The sequence below is a fragment of the Coregonus clupeaformis genome, unplaced genomic scaffold (assembly GCF_020615455.1).
Source record: "Coregonus clupeaformis isolate EN_2021a unplaced genomic scaffold, ASM2061545v1 scaf0171, whole genome shotgun sequence".
In the NCBI taxonomy this organism is placed as follows: Eukaryota; Metazoa; Chordata; class Actinopteri; order Salmoniformes; family Salmonidae; genus Coregonus; species Coregonus clupeaformis.
In genome coordinates this window covers 436,042-450,000 of record NW_025533626.1, presented here as the reverse complement: position 1 = coordinate 450,000, position 13,959 = coordinate 436,042, and the positions used below count along the sequence as shown (strand labels likewise).

At 42.7% G+C, this 13,959-nt stretch overlaps 1 protein-coding gene across 1 annotated transcript in view; it reads right to left on the bottom strand.

Annotated features, from left to right (window-relative positions):
• The window catches only part of LOC121556011 (kelch domain-containing protein 3), a 136,669-nt gene that overhangs the window by 13,060 nt on the left and 109,650 nt on the right, over positions 1 to 13,959 (bottom strand). Inside the window, exon 10 of the mRNA XM_045213919.1 lies at positions 1,419 to 1,492. Within this exon, the coding sequence (XP_045069854.1) occupies positions 1,419 to 1,492 (74 nt within the window). The remainder of the gene's footprint in view (positions 1 to 1,418; positions 1,493 to 13,959) is intronic.

The window sequence follows — 13,959 nt, the reverse complement described above, 5'->3', positions numbered from 1 at the left end:
CGCTTGAAATGTTCTGTATTGACTGACCTTCATGTCTTAAAGTAATGATGGACTGTCATTTCTCTTTCCTTATTTGAGCTGTTCTTGCCATAATATGGACTTGGTCTTTTACCAAATAGGGCTACCTTCTGTATACCACCCCTACCTTGTCACAACACAACTGATTGGCTCAAACACATTAAGAAGCAAAGAAATTCCACAAATTAACTTTTAACAAGGCACACCTGTTAATTGAAATGCATTCCAGGTGACTACCTCATGAAGCTGGTTGAGAGAAAGCCAAGAATGTGCAAAGCTGTCAAGGCAAAGGGTGGCTATTTGAAGAATATCAAATATATTTTGATTTGTTTAACAAGTTTTTTTTTATTACTACATGATTCCATGTGTTATTTCATAGTTTTGATGTCTTCACTATTATTCTATAATGTATAAAATAGTAAAAATAAAGAAAAACCCAGGAATTAGTAGGTTTTCTATAACTTTTGACCATTAGTATATACAATATCAGATTGATTCAGATTGTTAAATAAGTGATACAACTCAACTTTAGCACACACTTAAATGACTGAAACACACAGAGACAACAGATATGACAGGTGTTTACTATAACCAGTAGTCTGATGTTAACTATAACCAGTAGTCTGAATGATCCAGTGTGTTAACTATAACCAGTAGTCTGAATGATTCAGTGTGTTAACTATAACCAGTAGTCTGAATGATCCAGTGTGTTAACTATAACCAGTAGTCTGAATGATCCAGTGTGTTAACTATAACCAGTAGTCTGAATGATCCAGTGTGTTAACTATAACCAGTAGTCTGAATGATCCAGTGTGTTAACTATAACCAGTAGTCTGAATGATCCAGTGTGTTAACTATAACCAGTAGTCTGAATGATCCAGTGTGTTAACTATAACCAGTAGTCTGAATGATCCAGTGTGTTAACTATAACCAGTAGTCTGAATGATTCAGTGTGTTAACTATAACCAGTAGTCTGAATGATCCAGTGTGTTAACTATAACCAGTAGTCTGAATGATCCAGTGTGTTAACTATAACCAGTAGTCTGAATGATCCAGTGTGCTAACTATAACCAGTGGTCTGATGTTTACTATAACCAGGCTTATTCACTCTAATAAAGTCCCCCATAACCCCCACCCCGTGAGGAGAAACCCACTTCCCTTCAGCTTGTGCCCTTACTGGTATCATGGACACACACACACAGAGGACAGGCTCGGGGGTTGGCATGCAACTGGCACAGAGACAGGGACAGGATGGCTCACGTGTGCCCAGGAAGCTGCTGCGTGGAGGGGGACAGAGAACGGGCACTGCCAGTCCACAATGAGACTAACCCTCTGCCAACCGGACATGGCTTAGTAGGGGCCGTGGGAGGAACAGGGTGTGTGTGTAAAGAGCCACTTACTGAAGTCTAGTATGTAGAGGTCTGAATGATCCATGAGGTTGAACTCATCTCCCATCCCCTGCTCTGGACACGGGCTGTGGAGGAGAGTACATGTTAGTTCACTGAGAGGTCACGACATCAGACCGTACAGGGCCATAGAGGTATCATCACACTGGAGATAGTGTTCCCCCTCAAACCAATCCCAATCCATATCTGGTACTATGACTGAGCCGTGCTGGGATTGAGACTGGGGCATGGAGTATGTATCCATATTGACCACAGAACCTCAGTAGGGAGCCTCCTCCTCCTGTCTTGATGTTTTAACAGTTTTATCACCCAGGTGTGGCCAGAGCCCCGTCAGCCCCAGACCAGATAGTAAACCCAGTAGAGCCCCGTCAGCCCCAGACCAGACAGTAAACCCAGTAGGCTTTTATCACCCAGGTACAAATTCAAGATCTCAAGAACAAGGCCCAGACAGGGAGCCAGCCGGTCACACATAGACCTCGGTTACATGCTGATCAGAAGGACCTGCATCCTGTGTTTTGGGGTTGTTATCAGAAGATGAGAGCAGCTCTCATTAGGCCCACAGGAAGGAGAGCGGAGAGAGGTGGTCAGACGATAGTACTGATAGTATCCCCCCCCCCCCTTAAAGCCCTCTGCAGCATCTCGCCTCCAGGCCCCAGACTCACAACACATCTGTTTCCTGCCCTGCCTCAGGGAGTCTGCCCCAGGACTAGTACTAGTACTACACACCTGACATGTCCTGCTGTCTGCTGGGACACACTGGTGCGCCACAGAAGACCAAGACAACACACACCACCAACCACATCCATTAGCCTATCACACACCACCAACCACATCCATTAGCCTATCACACACCACCAACCACATCCATTAGCCTATCACACCATCTACCACATCCATTAGCCTATCACACACCACCAACCACATCCATTAGCCTATCACACCACCTACCACATCCATTAGCCTATCACACACCACCAACCACATCCATTAGCCTATCTCACACCACCTACCACATCCATTAGCCTATCACACCATCTACCACATCCATTAGCCTATCACACACCACCAACCACATCCATTAGCCTATCACACCACCTACCACATCCATTAGCCTATCACACCACCTACCACATCCATTAGCCTATCACACACCACCAACCACATCCATTAGCCTATCACACCACCTACCACATCCATTAGCCTATCACACACCACCAACCACATCCATTAGCCTATCACACCACCTACCACATCCATTAGCCTATCACACACCACCAACCACATCCATTAGCCTATCACACCACCTACCACATCCATTAGCCTATCACACACCACCTACCACATCCATTAGCCTATCACACACCACCAACCACATCCATTAGCCTATCACACCACCTACCACATCCATTAGCCTATCTCACACCACCTACCACATCCATTAGCCTATCACACCATCTACCACATCCATTAGCCTATCACACCACCTACCACATCCATTAGCCTATCACACACCACCAACCACATCCATTAGCCTATCTCACACCACCTACCACATCCATTAGCCTATCACACACCACCAACCACATCCATTAGCCTATCACACCATCTACCACATCCATTAGCCTATCACACCACCTACCACATCCATTAGCCTATCTCACACCACCTACCACATCCATTAGCCTATCACACACCACCAACCACATCCATTAGCCTATCACACCACCAACCACATCCATTAGCCTATCACACACCACCAACCACATCCATTAGCCTATCACACCACCTACCACATCCATTAGCCTATCTCACACCACCTACCACATCCATTAGCCTATCACACCACCTACCACATCCATTAGCCTATCACACACCACCTACCACATCCATTAGCCTATCACACCACCTACCACATCCATTAGCCTATCACACACCACCTACCACATCCATTAGCCTATCACACACCACCAACCACATCCATTAGCCTATCACACACCACCTACCACATCCATTAGCCTATCACACCACCTACCACATCCATTAGCCTATCACACACCACCTACCACATCCATTAGCCTATCTCACACCACCTACCACATCCATTAGCCTATCACACACCACCAACCACATCCATTAGCCTATCACACACCACCTACCACATCCATTAGCCTATCACACACCACCTACCACATCCATTAGCCTATCACACCACCTACCACATCCATTAGCCTATCACACACCACCTACCACATCCATTAGCCTATCTCACACCACCTACCACATCCATTAGCCTATCACACACCACCTACCACATCCATTAGCCTATCACACCACCTACCACATCCATTAGCCTATCACACACCACCTACCACATCCATTAGCCTATCACACACCACCTACCACATCCATTAGCCTATCACACACCACCTACCACATCCATTAGCCTCTCACACACCACCAACACTGCAGCCATCACTTAAATCAGCAATAGTCTAATGAGCTATTGTTGAATTAGCGATAGTCGAATGAGTGATAGTCGAATCAGGTATAGTTGTCTGTAGGTATAGTTGAATCAGGTATAGCTGAATCAGGTATAGTTGAATCAGGTATAGTTGAATCAGGTATAGTTGAATCAGGTATAGTTGAATCAGTTATCGTTGAATCAGGTATAGTTGAATCAGCTATAGTTGAATCAGCTATCAGTTGCATCAGTTATAGTTGAATCAGTTAGAGTTGAATCAGGTATAGTTGAATCAGGTATAGTTGTCTGTAGGTATAGCTGAATCAGGTATAGCTGAATCAGGTATAGCTGAATCAGGTATAGTTGAATCAGGTATAGTTGAATCAGGTATAGTTGAATCAGGTATAGTTGTCTGTAGGTATAGTTGAATCAGGTATAGTTGAATCAGGTATAGTTGAATCAGGTATAGTTGTCTGTAGGTATAGCTGAATCAGGTATAGCTGAATCAGGTATAGCTGAATCAGGTATAGTTGAATCAGGTATAGCTGAATCAGGTATAGCTGAATCAGGTATAGCTGAATCAGGTATAGCTGAATCAGGTATAGTTGAATCAGGTATAGTTGAATCAGGTATAGTTGTCTGTAGGTATAGTTGAATCAGGTATAGTTTAATCAGTTATAGTTGAATCAAGTATAGTTGTCTGTAGGTATAGTTGAATCAAGTATAGTTGAATCAGGTATAGTTGAATCAGGTATAGTATGTAGGTATAGTTGAATCAGGTATAGTTGTCTGTAGGTATAGTTGAATCAAGTATAGTTGAATCAGGTATAGTTGAATCAGGTATAGTTGAATCAGGTATAGTTGAATCAGATATAGTTGAATCAGATATAGTTGAATCAGGTATAGTTGTCTGTAGGTATAGTTGAATCAAGTATAGTTGTCTGTAGGTATAGTTGAATCAAGTATAGCTGAATCAGGTATAGTTGAATCAGCTATAGTTGAATCAGGTATAGTTGAATCAGGTTGTTTTTTTATTGCACTACTATGCTTTATCTTGGCCAGGTCGCAGTTGTAAATGAGAACCTGTTCTCAACTGGCTTACCTGGTTAAATAAAGGTGAAATAAAATAAAATAAAAAAGGTATAGTTGAATCAGGTATAGTTGAATCAGGTATAGTTGAATCAGCTATAGTTGAATCAGGTATAGTTGAATCAGGTATAGTTGAATCAGTTATAGCTGAATCAGGTATAGTTGTCTGTAGGTATAGTTGAATCAGGTATAGTTGAATCAGTTATAGTTGAATCAGTTATAGCTGAATCAGGTATAGTTGAATCAGTTATAGCTGAATCAGGTATAGTTGAATCAGTTATAGCTGAATCAGGTATAGTTGTCTGTAGGTATAGTTGAATCAGGTATAGTTGAATCAGTTATAGTTGAATCAGTTATAGCTGAATCAGGTATAGTTGTCTGTAGGTATAGTTGAATCAGGTATAGTCTGTAGGTATAGTTGAATCAGCTATAGTTGAATCAGTTATTGTCTGTAGGTATAGTTGAATCAGTTATAATTGAATCAGGTATAGTTGAATCAGTTATAGTTGAATCAGGTATAGTTGAATGAGCTATAGTTGAATCAGGTATAGTCTGTAGGTATAGTTGAATCAAGTATAGTTGAATCAGGTATAGTTGAATGAGCTATAGTTGAATCAGGTATAGTTTGTAGGTATAGTTGAATCAGGTATAGTCTGTAGGTATAGTTGAATCAAGTATAGTTGAATCAGGTATAGTTGAATGAGCTATAGTTGAATCAGGTATAGTCTGTAGGTATAGTTGAATCAAGTATAGTTGAATCAGGTATAGTTGAATGAGCTATAGTTGAATCAGGTATAGTTGAATCAAGTATAGTTGAATCAGGTATAGTTGAATCAAGTATAGTTGAATCAGGTATAGTTGAATCAAGTATAGTTGAATCAGCTATAGTTGAATCAGGTATAGTTGAATCAAGTATAGTTGAATCAGGTATAGTTGAATGAGCTATAGTTGAATCAGGTATAGTTTGTAGGTATAGTTGAATCAGGTATAGTCTGTAGGTATAGTTGAATCAGGTATAGTTGAATCAGGTATAGTTGAATCAGGTATAGTTGAATCAGATATAGTCTGTAGGTATAGTTGAATCAGGTATAGTTGAATCAGGTATAGTTGTCTGTAGGTATAGTTGAATCAGATATAGTCTGTAGGTATAGTTGAATCAGGTATAGTTGAATCAGGTATAGTTGTCTGTAGGTATAGTTGAATCAGGTATAGTCTGTAGGTATACAGTGGGGGAAAAAAGTATTTAGTCAGCCACCAATTGTGCAAGTTCTCCCACTTAAAAAGATGAGAGAGGCCTGTAATTTTCATCATAGGTACACGTCAACTATGACAGACAAATTGAGATTTTTTTTCCCAGAAACCACATTGTAGGATTTTTAATGAATTTATTTGCAAATTATGGTGGAAAATAAGTATTTGGTCACCTACAAACAAGCAAGATGTCTGGCTCTCACAGACCTGTAACTTCTTCTTTAAGAGGCTCCTCTGTCCTCCACTTGTTACCGGTATTAATGGCACCTGTTTGAACTTGTTATCAGTATAAAAGACACCTGTCCACAACCTCAAACAGTCACACTCCAAACTCCACTATGGCCAAGACCAAAGAGCTGTCAAAGGACACCAGAAACAAAATTGTAGACCTGCACCAGGCTGGGAAGACTGAATCTGCAATAGGTAAGCAGCTTGGTTTGAAGAAATCAACTGTGGGAGCAATTATTAGGAAATGGAAGACATACAAGACCACTGATAATCTCCCTCGATCTGGGGCTCCACGCAAGATCTCACCCCGTGGGGTCAAAATGATCACAAGAACGGTGAGCAAAAATCCCAGAACCACACAGGGGGACCTAGTGAATGACCTGCAGAGAGCTGGGACCAAAGTAACAAAGCCTACCATCAGTAACACACTACGCCGCCAGAGACTCAAATCCTGCAGTGCCAGACGTGTCCCACTGCTTAAGCCAGTACATGTCCAGGCCCGTCTGAAGTTTGCTAGAGTGCATTTGGATGATCCAGAAGAGGATTGGGAGAATATCATATGGTCAGATGAAACCAAAATATAACTTTTTGGTAAAAACTAAACTCGTTGTGTTTGGAGGACAAAGAATGATGAGTTGCATCCAGAGAACACCATACCTACTGTGAAGCATGGGGGTGGAAACATCATGCTTTGGGGCTGTTTTTCTGCAAAGGGACCAGGACGACTGATCCGTGTAAAGGAAAGAATGAATGGGGCCATGTATCGTGAGATTTTGAGTGAAAACCTCCTTCCATCAGCAAGGGCATTGAAGATGAAACGTGGCTGGGTCTTTCAGCATGACAATGATCCCAAACACACTGCCCGGGCAACGAAGGAGTGGCTTCGTAAGAAGCATTTCAAGGTCCTGGAGTGGCCTAGCCAGTCTCCAGATCTCAACCCCATAGAAAATCTTTGGAGGGAGTTGAAAGTCTGTGTTGCCCAGCGACAGCCCCAAAACATCACTGCTCTAGAGGAGATCTGCATGGAGGAATGGGCCAAAATACCAGCAACAGTGTGTGAAAACCTTGTGAAGACTTACAGAAAACGTTTGACCTGTGTCATTGCCAACAAAGGGTATATAACAAAGTATTGAGAAACTTTTGTTATTGACCAAATACTTATTTTCCACCATAATTTGCAAATAAATTCATTAAAAATCCTACAATGTGATTTTCTGGATTTTTTTTCTCAATTTGTCTGTCATAGTTGACGTGTACCTATGATGAAAATTACAGGCCTCTCTCATCTTTTTAAGTGGGAGAACTTGCACAATTGGTGGCTGACTAAATACTTTTTTTCCCCCACTGTATAGTTGAATCAGGTATAGTTGTCTGTAGGTATAGTTGAATCAGGTATAGTTGAATCAGTTATAGTTTAATCAGGTATAGTTTAATCAGGTATAGTCTGTAGGTATAGTTGAATCAGGTATAGTTGAATCAGTTATAGTTGAATCAGGTATAGTTGAATCAGGTATAGTTGAATCAGCAATAGTTGAATCAGCTATAGTTGAATCAGTTATAGTTGAATCAGCTATAGTTGAATCAGGTATAGTTGAATCAGTTATAGTTGAATCAGGTATAGTCTGTAGGTATAGTTGAATCAGGTATAGTTGAATCAGTTATAGTTTAATCAGGTATAGTTTAATCAGGTATAGTCTGTAGGTATAGTTGAATCAGGTATAGTTGAATCAGTTATAGTTTAATCAGGTATAGTCTGTAGGTATAGTTGAATCAGGTATAGTTGAATCAGTTATAGTTTAATCAGGTATAGTTTAATCAGGTATAGTCTGTAGGTATAGTTGAATCAGGTATAGTTGAATCAGTTATAGTTTAATCAGGTATAGTCTGTAGGTATAGTTGAATCAGGTATAGTTGAATCAGTTATAGTTTAATCAGGTATAGTTTAATCAGGTATAGTCTGTAGGTATAGTTGAATCAGGTATAGTTGAATCAGTTATAGTTTAATCAGGTATAGTCTGTAGGTATAGTTGAATCAGGTATAGTTTAATCAGGTATAGTTTAATCAGGTATAGTCTGTAGGTATAGTTGAATCAGGTATAGTTGAATCAGTTATAGTTTAATCAGGTATAGTCTGTAGGTATAGTTGAATCAGGTATAGTCTGTAGGTATAGTTGAATCAGCTATAGTTGAATCAGTTATAGTTTAATCAGGTATAGTCTGTAGGTATAGTTGAATCAGGTATAGTTGAATCAGTTATAGTTTAATCAGTTATAGTTGCATCAGTTATAGTTGCATCAGTTATAGTTGAATCAGTTATAGTTGCATCAGTTATAGTTGCATCAGTTATAGTTGAATCAGTTAGAGTTGAATCAGTTATACAGTAGTTATCTGTAGCAGCTAAGGCAAGGGAATAGCTGAGCCTTGTACAGTCTGCTTTGGCTAAACTCAAGTAGGTGTGTGGATGAGAAAGCCAATATTGCTTGAATAAGAGGAAAACAGTTATATCACTTAATTACAATAACATCCATCTGATGAATGACATCCTGTAGAATGTGAATTACACTATTCCTCTTCCTTCTGTTTTCTCATCTCCTCCTTTCTCTCTCCATCCATTTCCATGACTTACTCCATCATTCTCCATCTCTCTCCGCGTTCCCAGGATGTTGTAAGGTTTTACGTTCCTAATCTTGACTAAATAAACAGCTTGTGGATTTAAAGCGGCCAGGAGAGGAACGGAGCACGAGCCCAGAGGTCCCAGGGGGCCAGCTGGGGAACTCATTACGCACCCCTCTACCCTCCCTAACTACTACCCCTCCCCCTCCCCCTTGGCAGGTCCCCTAACCCCGACCCTGACCACCCCACCAACCTCCCCCAGCAGCTTACAGCGATTTTCAAACACAATGAGATTGGAGGTGAAGTGGAGAGCAAGACAGTCCCCTCTCTCTGGATAGAAAGGGTTAGGGAGCAGGGGGGACTGTGGTAGAACCATACAGGGTAGTCAGGAGGACTGTGGTAGAACCATACAGGGTAGTCAGGAGGACTGTGGTAGAACCATACAGGGTAGTCAGGGGACTGTGGTAGAACCATACAGCGTAGTCTGGGGGACTGTGGTAGAACCATACAGCGTACTCAGGGGGGACTGTGGTAGAACCATACAGCGTACTCTGGGGGGACTGTGGTAGAACCATACAGCGTACTCAGGGGGACTGTGGTAGAACCATACAGCGTACTCAGGGGGACTGTGGTAGAACCATACAGCGTACTCTGGGGGACTGTGGTAGAACCATACAGCGTACTCTGGGGGACTGTGGTAGAACCATACAGCGTACTCAGGGGGACTGTGGTAGAACCATACAGCGTACTCTGGGGGACTGTGGTAGAACCATACAGCGTACTCAGGGGGACTGTGGTAGAACCATACAGCGTACTCAGGGGGACTGTGGTAGAACCATACAGCGTACTCAGGGGGACCCTCTACTGTATCCAGGAAGGCTGCTGAGTTTGACTTGTCTGTAGCTACTGCAGAGTCCTCTAAGTCCATAGCAGCAGCCCTCATTAGTACCAGCCAATCAGGAGCTGCTGTTGCCATGCCATCACTCACACAGAGAGAGCAGGTAGGTAGGCCGACTGATGATAAGCAACAGAGGCTTCTCCTTATTTATCTAGCAGGGCATGTAGTCCTCCAATGGAGCTCTGAATGCTCTGATCCTAACAACACAGATGGGAAACTGGGCAGAACGTTAGTTCTTAGGGTTACGCTAGGCTAATCACCTGAGAGGGAGAGAGAGGGGAGGGAGAGAGAGGGGAGGGAGAGAGAGGGGAGGGAGAGAGAGGGGAGGGAGAGAGAGGGGAGGGAGAGAGAGGGGGGAGGGAGAGAGAGAGGGGAGGGAGAGAGAGGGGAAGAGAGTGAGTTAGGGTTAGGGAAACACGGTGCGACTAGGTTCGCGTTAGGGCCTGTATCTGTTGCTCCTGATAAGCGTCTGACAGGAAGTCATATTGTAGCATGATGAGTTCCTCTGACCAGACGGTTCTAAAGGACCAACAGGAAGTAGTGTTTTGATTCTGAAGGGCCACAGCTTAACAGGAAGTGGACAGAGGATGAAGCAGGAAGCGGTTTCACATCACATTCCTCCTAGACTGAGGATACAGCGGATAACAGACTCCCAGTGCTTGTTCAGGCAAGGGAGAGATCATCACCAGAGCTTGTCTTCATAAAGGAGGAACAGACAGGCCCTAACCCTAACCAGTCTAGTATTTACCCTACCTGGCACCACAACACTATCAGGAGGAAGAGACAGGCCCTAACCCTAACCAGTCTAGTATTTACCCTACCTGGCACCACAACACTATCAGGAGGAAGAGACAGGCCCTAACCCTAACCCTAACCAGTCTAGTATTTACCCTACCTGGCACCACAACACTATCAGGAGGACGAGACAGGCCCTAACCCTAACCAGTCTAGTATTTACCCTACCTGGCACCACAACACTATCAGGAGGAAGAGACAGGCCCTAACCCTAACCAGTCTAGTATTTACCCTACCTGGCACCACAACACTATCAGGAGGAAGAGACAGGCCCTAACCCTAACCAGTCTAGTATTTACCCTACCTGGCACCACAACACTATCAGGAGGAAGAGACAGGCCCTAACCCTAACCAGTCTAGTATTTACCCTACCTGGCACCACAACACTATCAGGAGGAAGAGACAGGCCCTAACCCTAACCAGTCTAGTATTTACCCTACCTGGCACCACAACACTATCAGGAGGAAGAGACAGGCCCTAACCCTAACCAGTCTAGTATTTACCCTACCTGGCACCACAACCTATCAGGAGGAAGAGACGCACCGGGCAGCTGGCAGGTTAACATTTAAGTATCTTAATGTACGGTTTCCACCAGGCTGGTTACAGCTAGGGATAAACCGATTAGATCCTGACCTGGGCCAACCAACGCGGAGAATCCTTCCATTCCTCTACAGGACTCATTTCCTCCATGTAAAAGGGATACTGCGATACAGCATCCATACGCTACCCTATCGGTAGACTTCCAGTTACTGTGCTAACGCTAGTTAGCATTGGTTTTATGTTTCTACCTTCATACAGAGACATAAACATGGTATCCACAAGTTCATCTGACTCTGGTGAAGTAGACAAACGTAATTTGTCCAAATCTCAGTCAGCCTTCCATGTATCTGTGCCCCGTCCTGGGTAGTGGTTAAATAGTGACTGACTATAGAGACTAGACTGTAGTGACTGACTAGACTATAGAGACTAGACTGTAGAGACTGACTAGACTATAGAGACTAGACTGTAGAGACTGACTAGACTATAGAGACTAGACTATAGAGACTAGACTGTAGAGACTGACTAGACTATAGAGACTAGACTATAGAGACTAGACTATAGAGACTAGACTGTAGAGACTGACTAGACTATAGAGACTAGACTGTAGAGACTGACTAGACTATAGAGACTAGACTGTAGAGACTGACTAGACTATAGAGACTAGACCGTAGAGACTGACTAGACTATAGAGACTAGACTGTAGAGACTGACTAGACTATAGAGACTAGACCGTAGTGACTGACTAGACTATAGAGACTAGACCGTAGTGACTGACTAGACTATAGAGACTAGACCGTAGTGACTGACTAGACTATAGAGACTAGACTGTAGTGACTGACTAGACTATAGAGACTAGACTGTAGTGACTGACTAGACTATAGAGACTAGACTGTAGTGACTGACTAGACTATAGAGACTAGACTGTAGAGACTGACTAGACTATAGAGACTAGACTGTAGAGACTGACTAGACTATAGAGACTGGACTGTAGAGACTGACTAGACTATAGAGACTAGACAGTAGAGACTGACTAGACTATAGAGACTAGACTGTAGTGACTGACTAGACTATAGAGACTAGACCGTAGAGACTGACTAGACTATAGAGACTAGACTGTAGAGACTGACTAGACTATAGAGACTAGACCGTAGTGACTGACTAGACTATAGAGACTAGACCGTAGTGACTGACTAGACTATAGAGACTAGACTGTAGAGACTGACTAGACTATAGAGACTAGACTGTAGAGACTGACTAGACTATAGAGACTAGACTGTAGAGACTGACTAGACTATAGAGACTAGACTGTAGAGACTGACTAGACTATAGAGACTAGACTGTAGAGACTGAGACTAGACTGAGAGACTGACTAGACTATAGAGACTAGACCGTAGAGACTGACTAGACTATAGAGACTAGACTGTAGAGACTGACTAGACTATAGAGACTAGACTGTAGAGACTGACTAGACTATAGAGACTAGACTGTAGAGACTGACTAGACTATAGAGACTAGACTGTAGAGACCGACTAGACTATAGAGACTAGACTGTAGAGACTGACTAGACTATAGAGACTAGACTGTAGAGACTGACTAGACTATAGAGACTAGACTGTAGAGACTGACTAGACTATAGAGACTAGACTGTAGAGACTGACTAGACTATAGAGACTAGACTGTAGAGACTGACTAGACTATAGAGACTAGACTGTAGAGACTGACTAGACTATAGAGACTAGACCGTAGAGACTGACTAGACTATAGAGACTAGACTGTAGAGACTGACTAGACTATAGAGACTAGACTGTAGAGACTGACTAGACTATAGAGACTAGACTGTAGAGACTGACTAGACTATAGAGACTAGACCGTAGAGACTGACTAGACTATAGAGACTAGACTGTAGAGACTGACTAGACTATAGAGACTAGACCGTAGAGACTGACTAGACTATAGAGACTAGACCGTAGAGACTGACTAGACTATAGAGACTAGACTGTAGAGACTGACTAGACTATAGAGACTAGACTGTAGAGACTGACTAGACTATAGAGACTAGACTGTAGAGACTGACTAGACTATAGAGACTAGACTGTAGAGACTGACTAGACTATAGAGACTAGACCGTAGTGACTGACTAGACTATAGAGACTAGACTGTAGAGACTGACTAGACTATAGAGACTAGACCGTAGTGACTGACTAGACTATAGAGACTAGACTGTAGAGACTGACTAGACTATAGAGACTAGACCGTAGTGACTGACTAGACTATAGAGACTAGACTGTAGAGACTGACTAGACTATAGAGACTAGACTGTAGAGACTGACTAGACTATAGAGACTGACTAGACTATAGAGACTAGACAGTAGAGACTGACTAGACTATAGAGACTAGACTGTAGTGACTGACTAGACTATAGAGACTAGACCGTAGTGACTGACTAGACTATAGAGACTAGACTGTAGAGACTGACTAGACTATAGAGACTAGACCGTAGTGACTGACTAGACTATAGAGACTAGACCGTAGTGACTGACTAGACTATAGAGACTAGACTGTAGAGACTGACTAGACTATAGAGACTAGACTGTAGAGACTGACTAGACTATAGAGACTAGACTGTAGAGACTGACTAGACTATAGAGACTGACTAGACT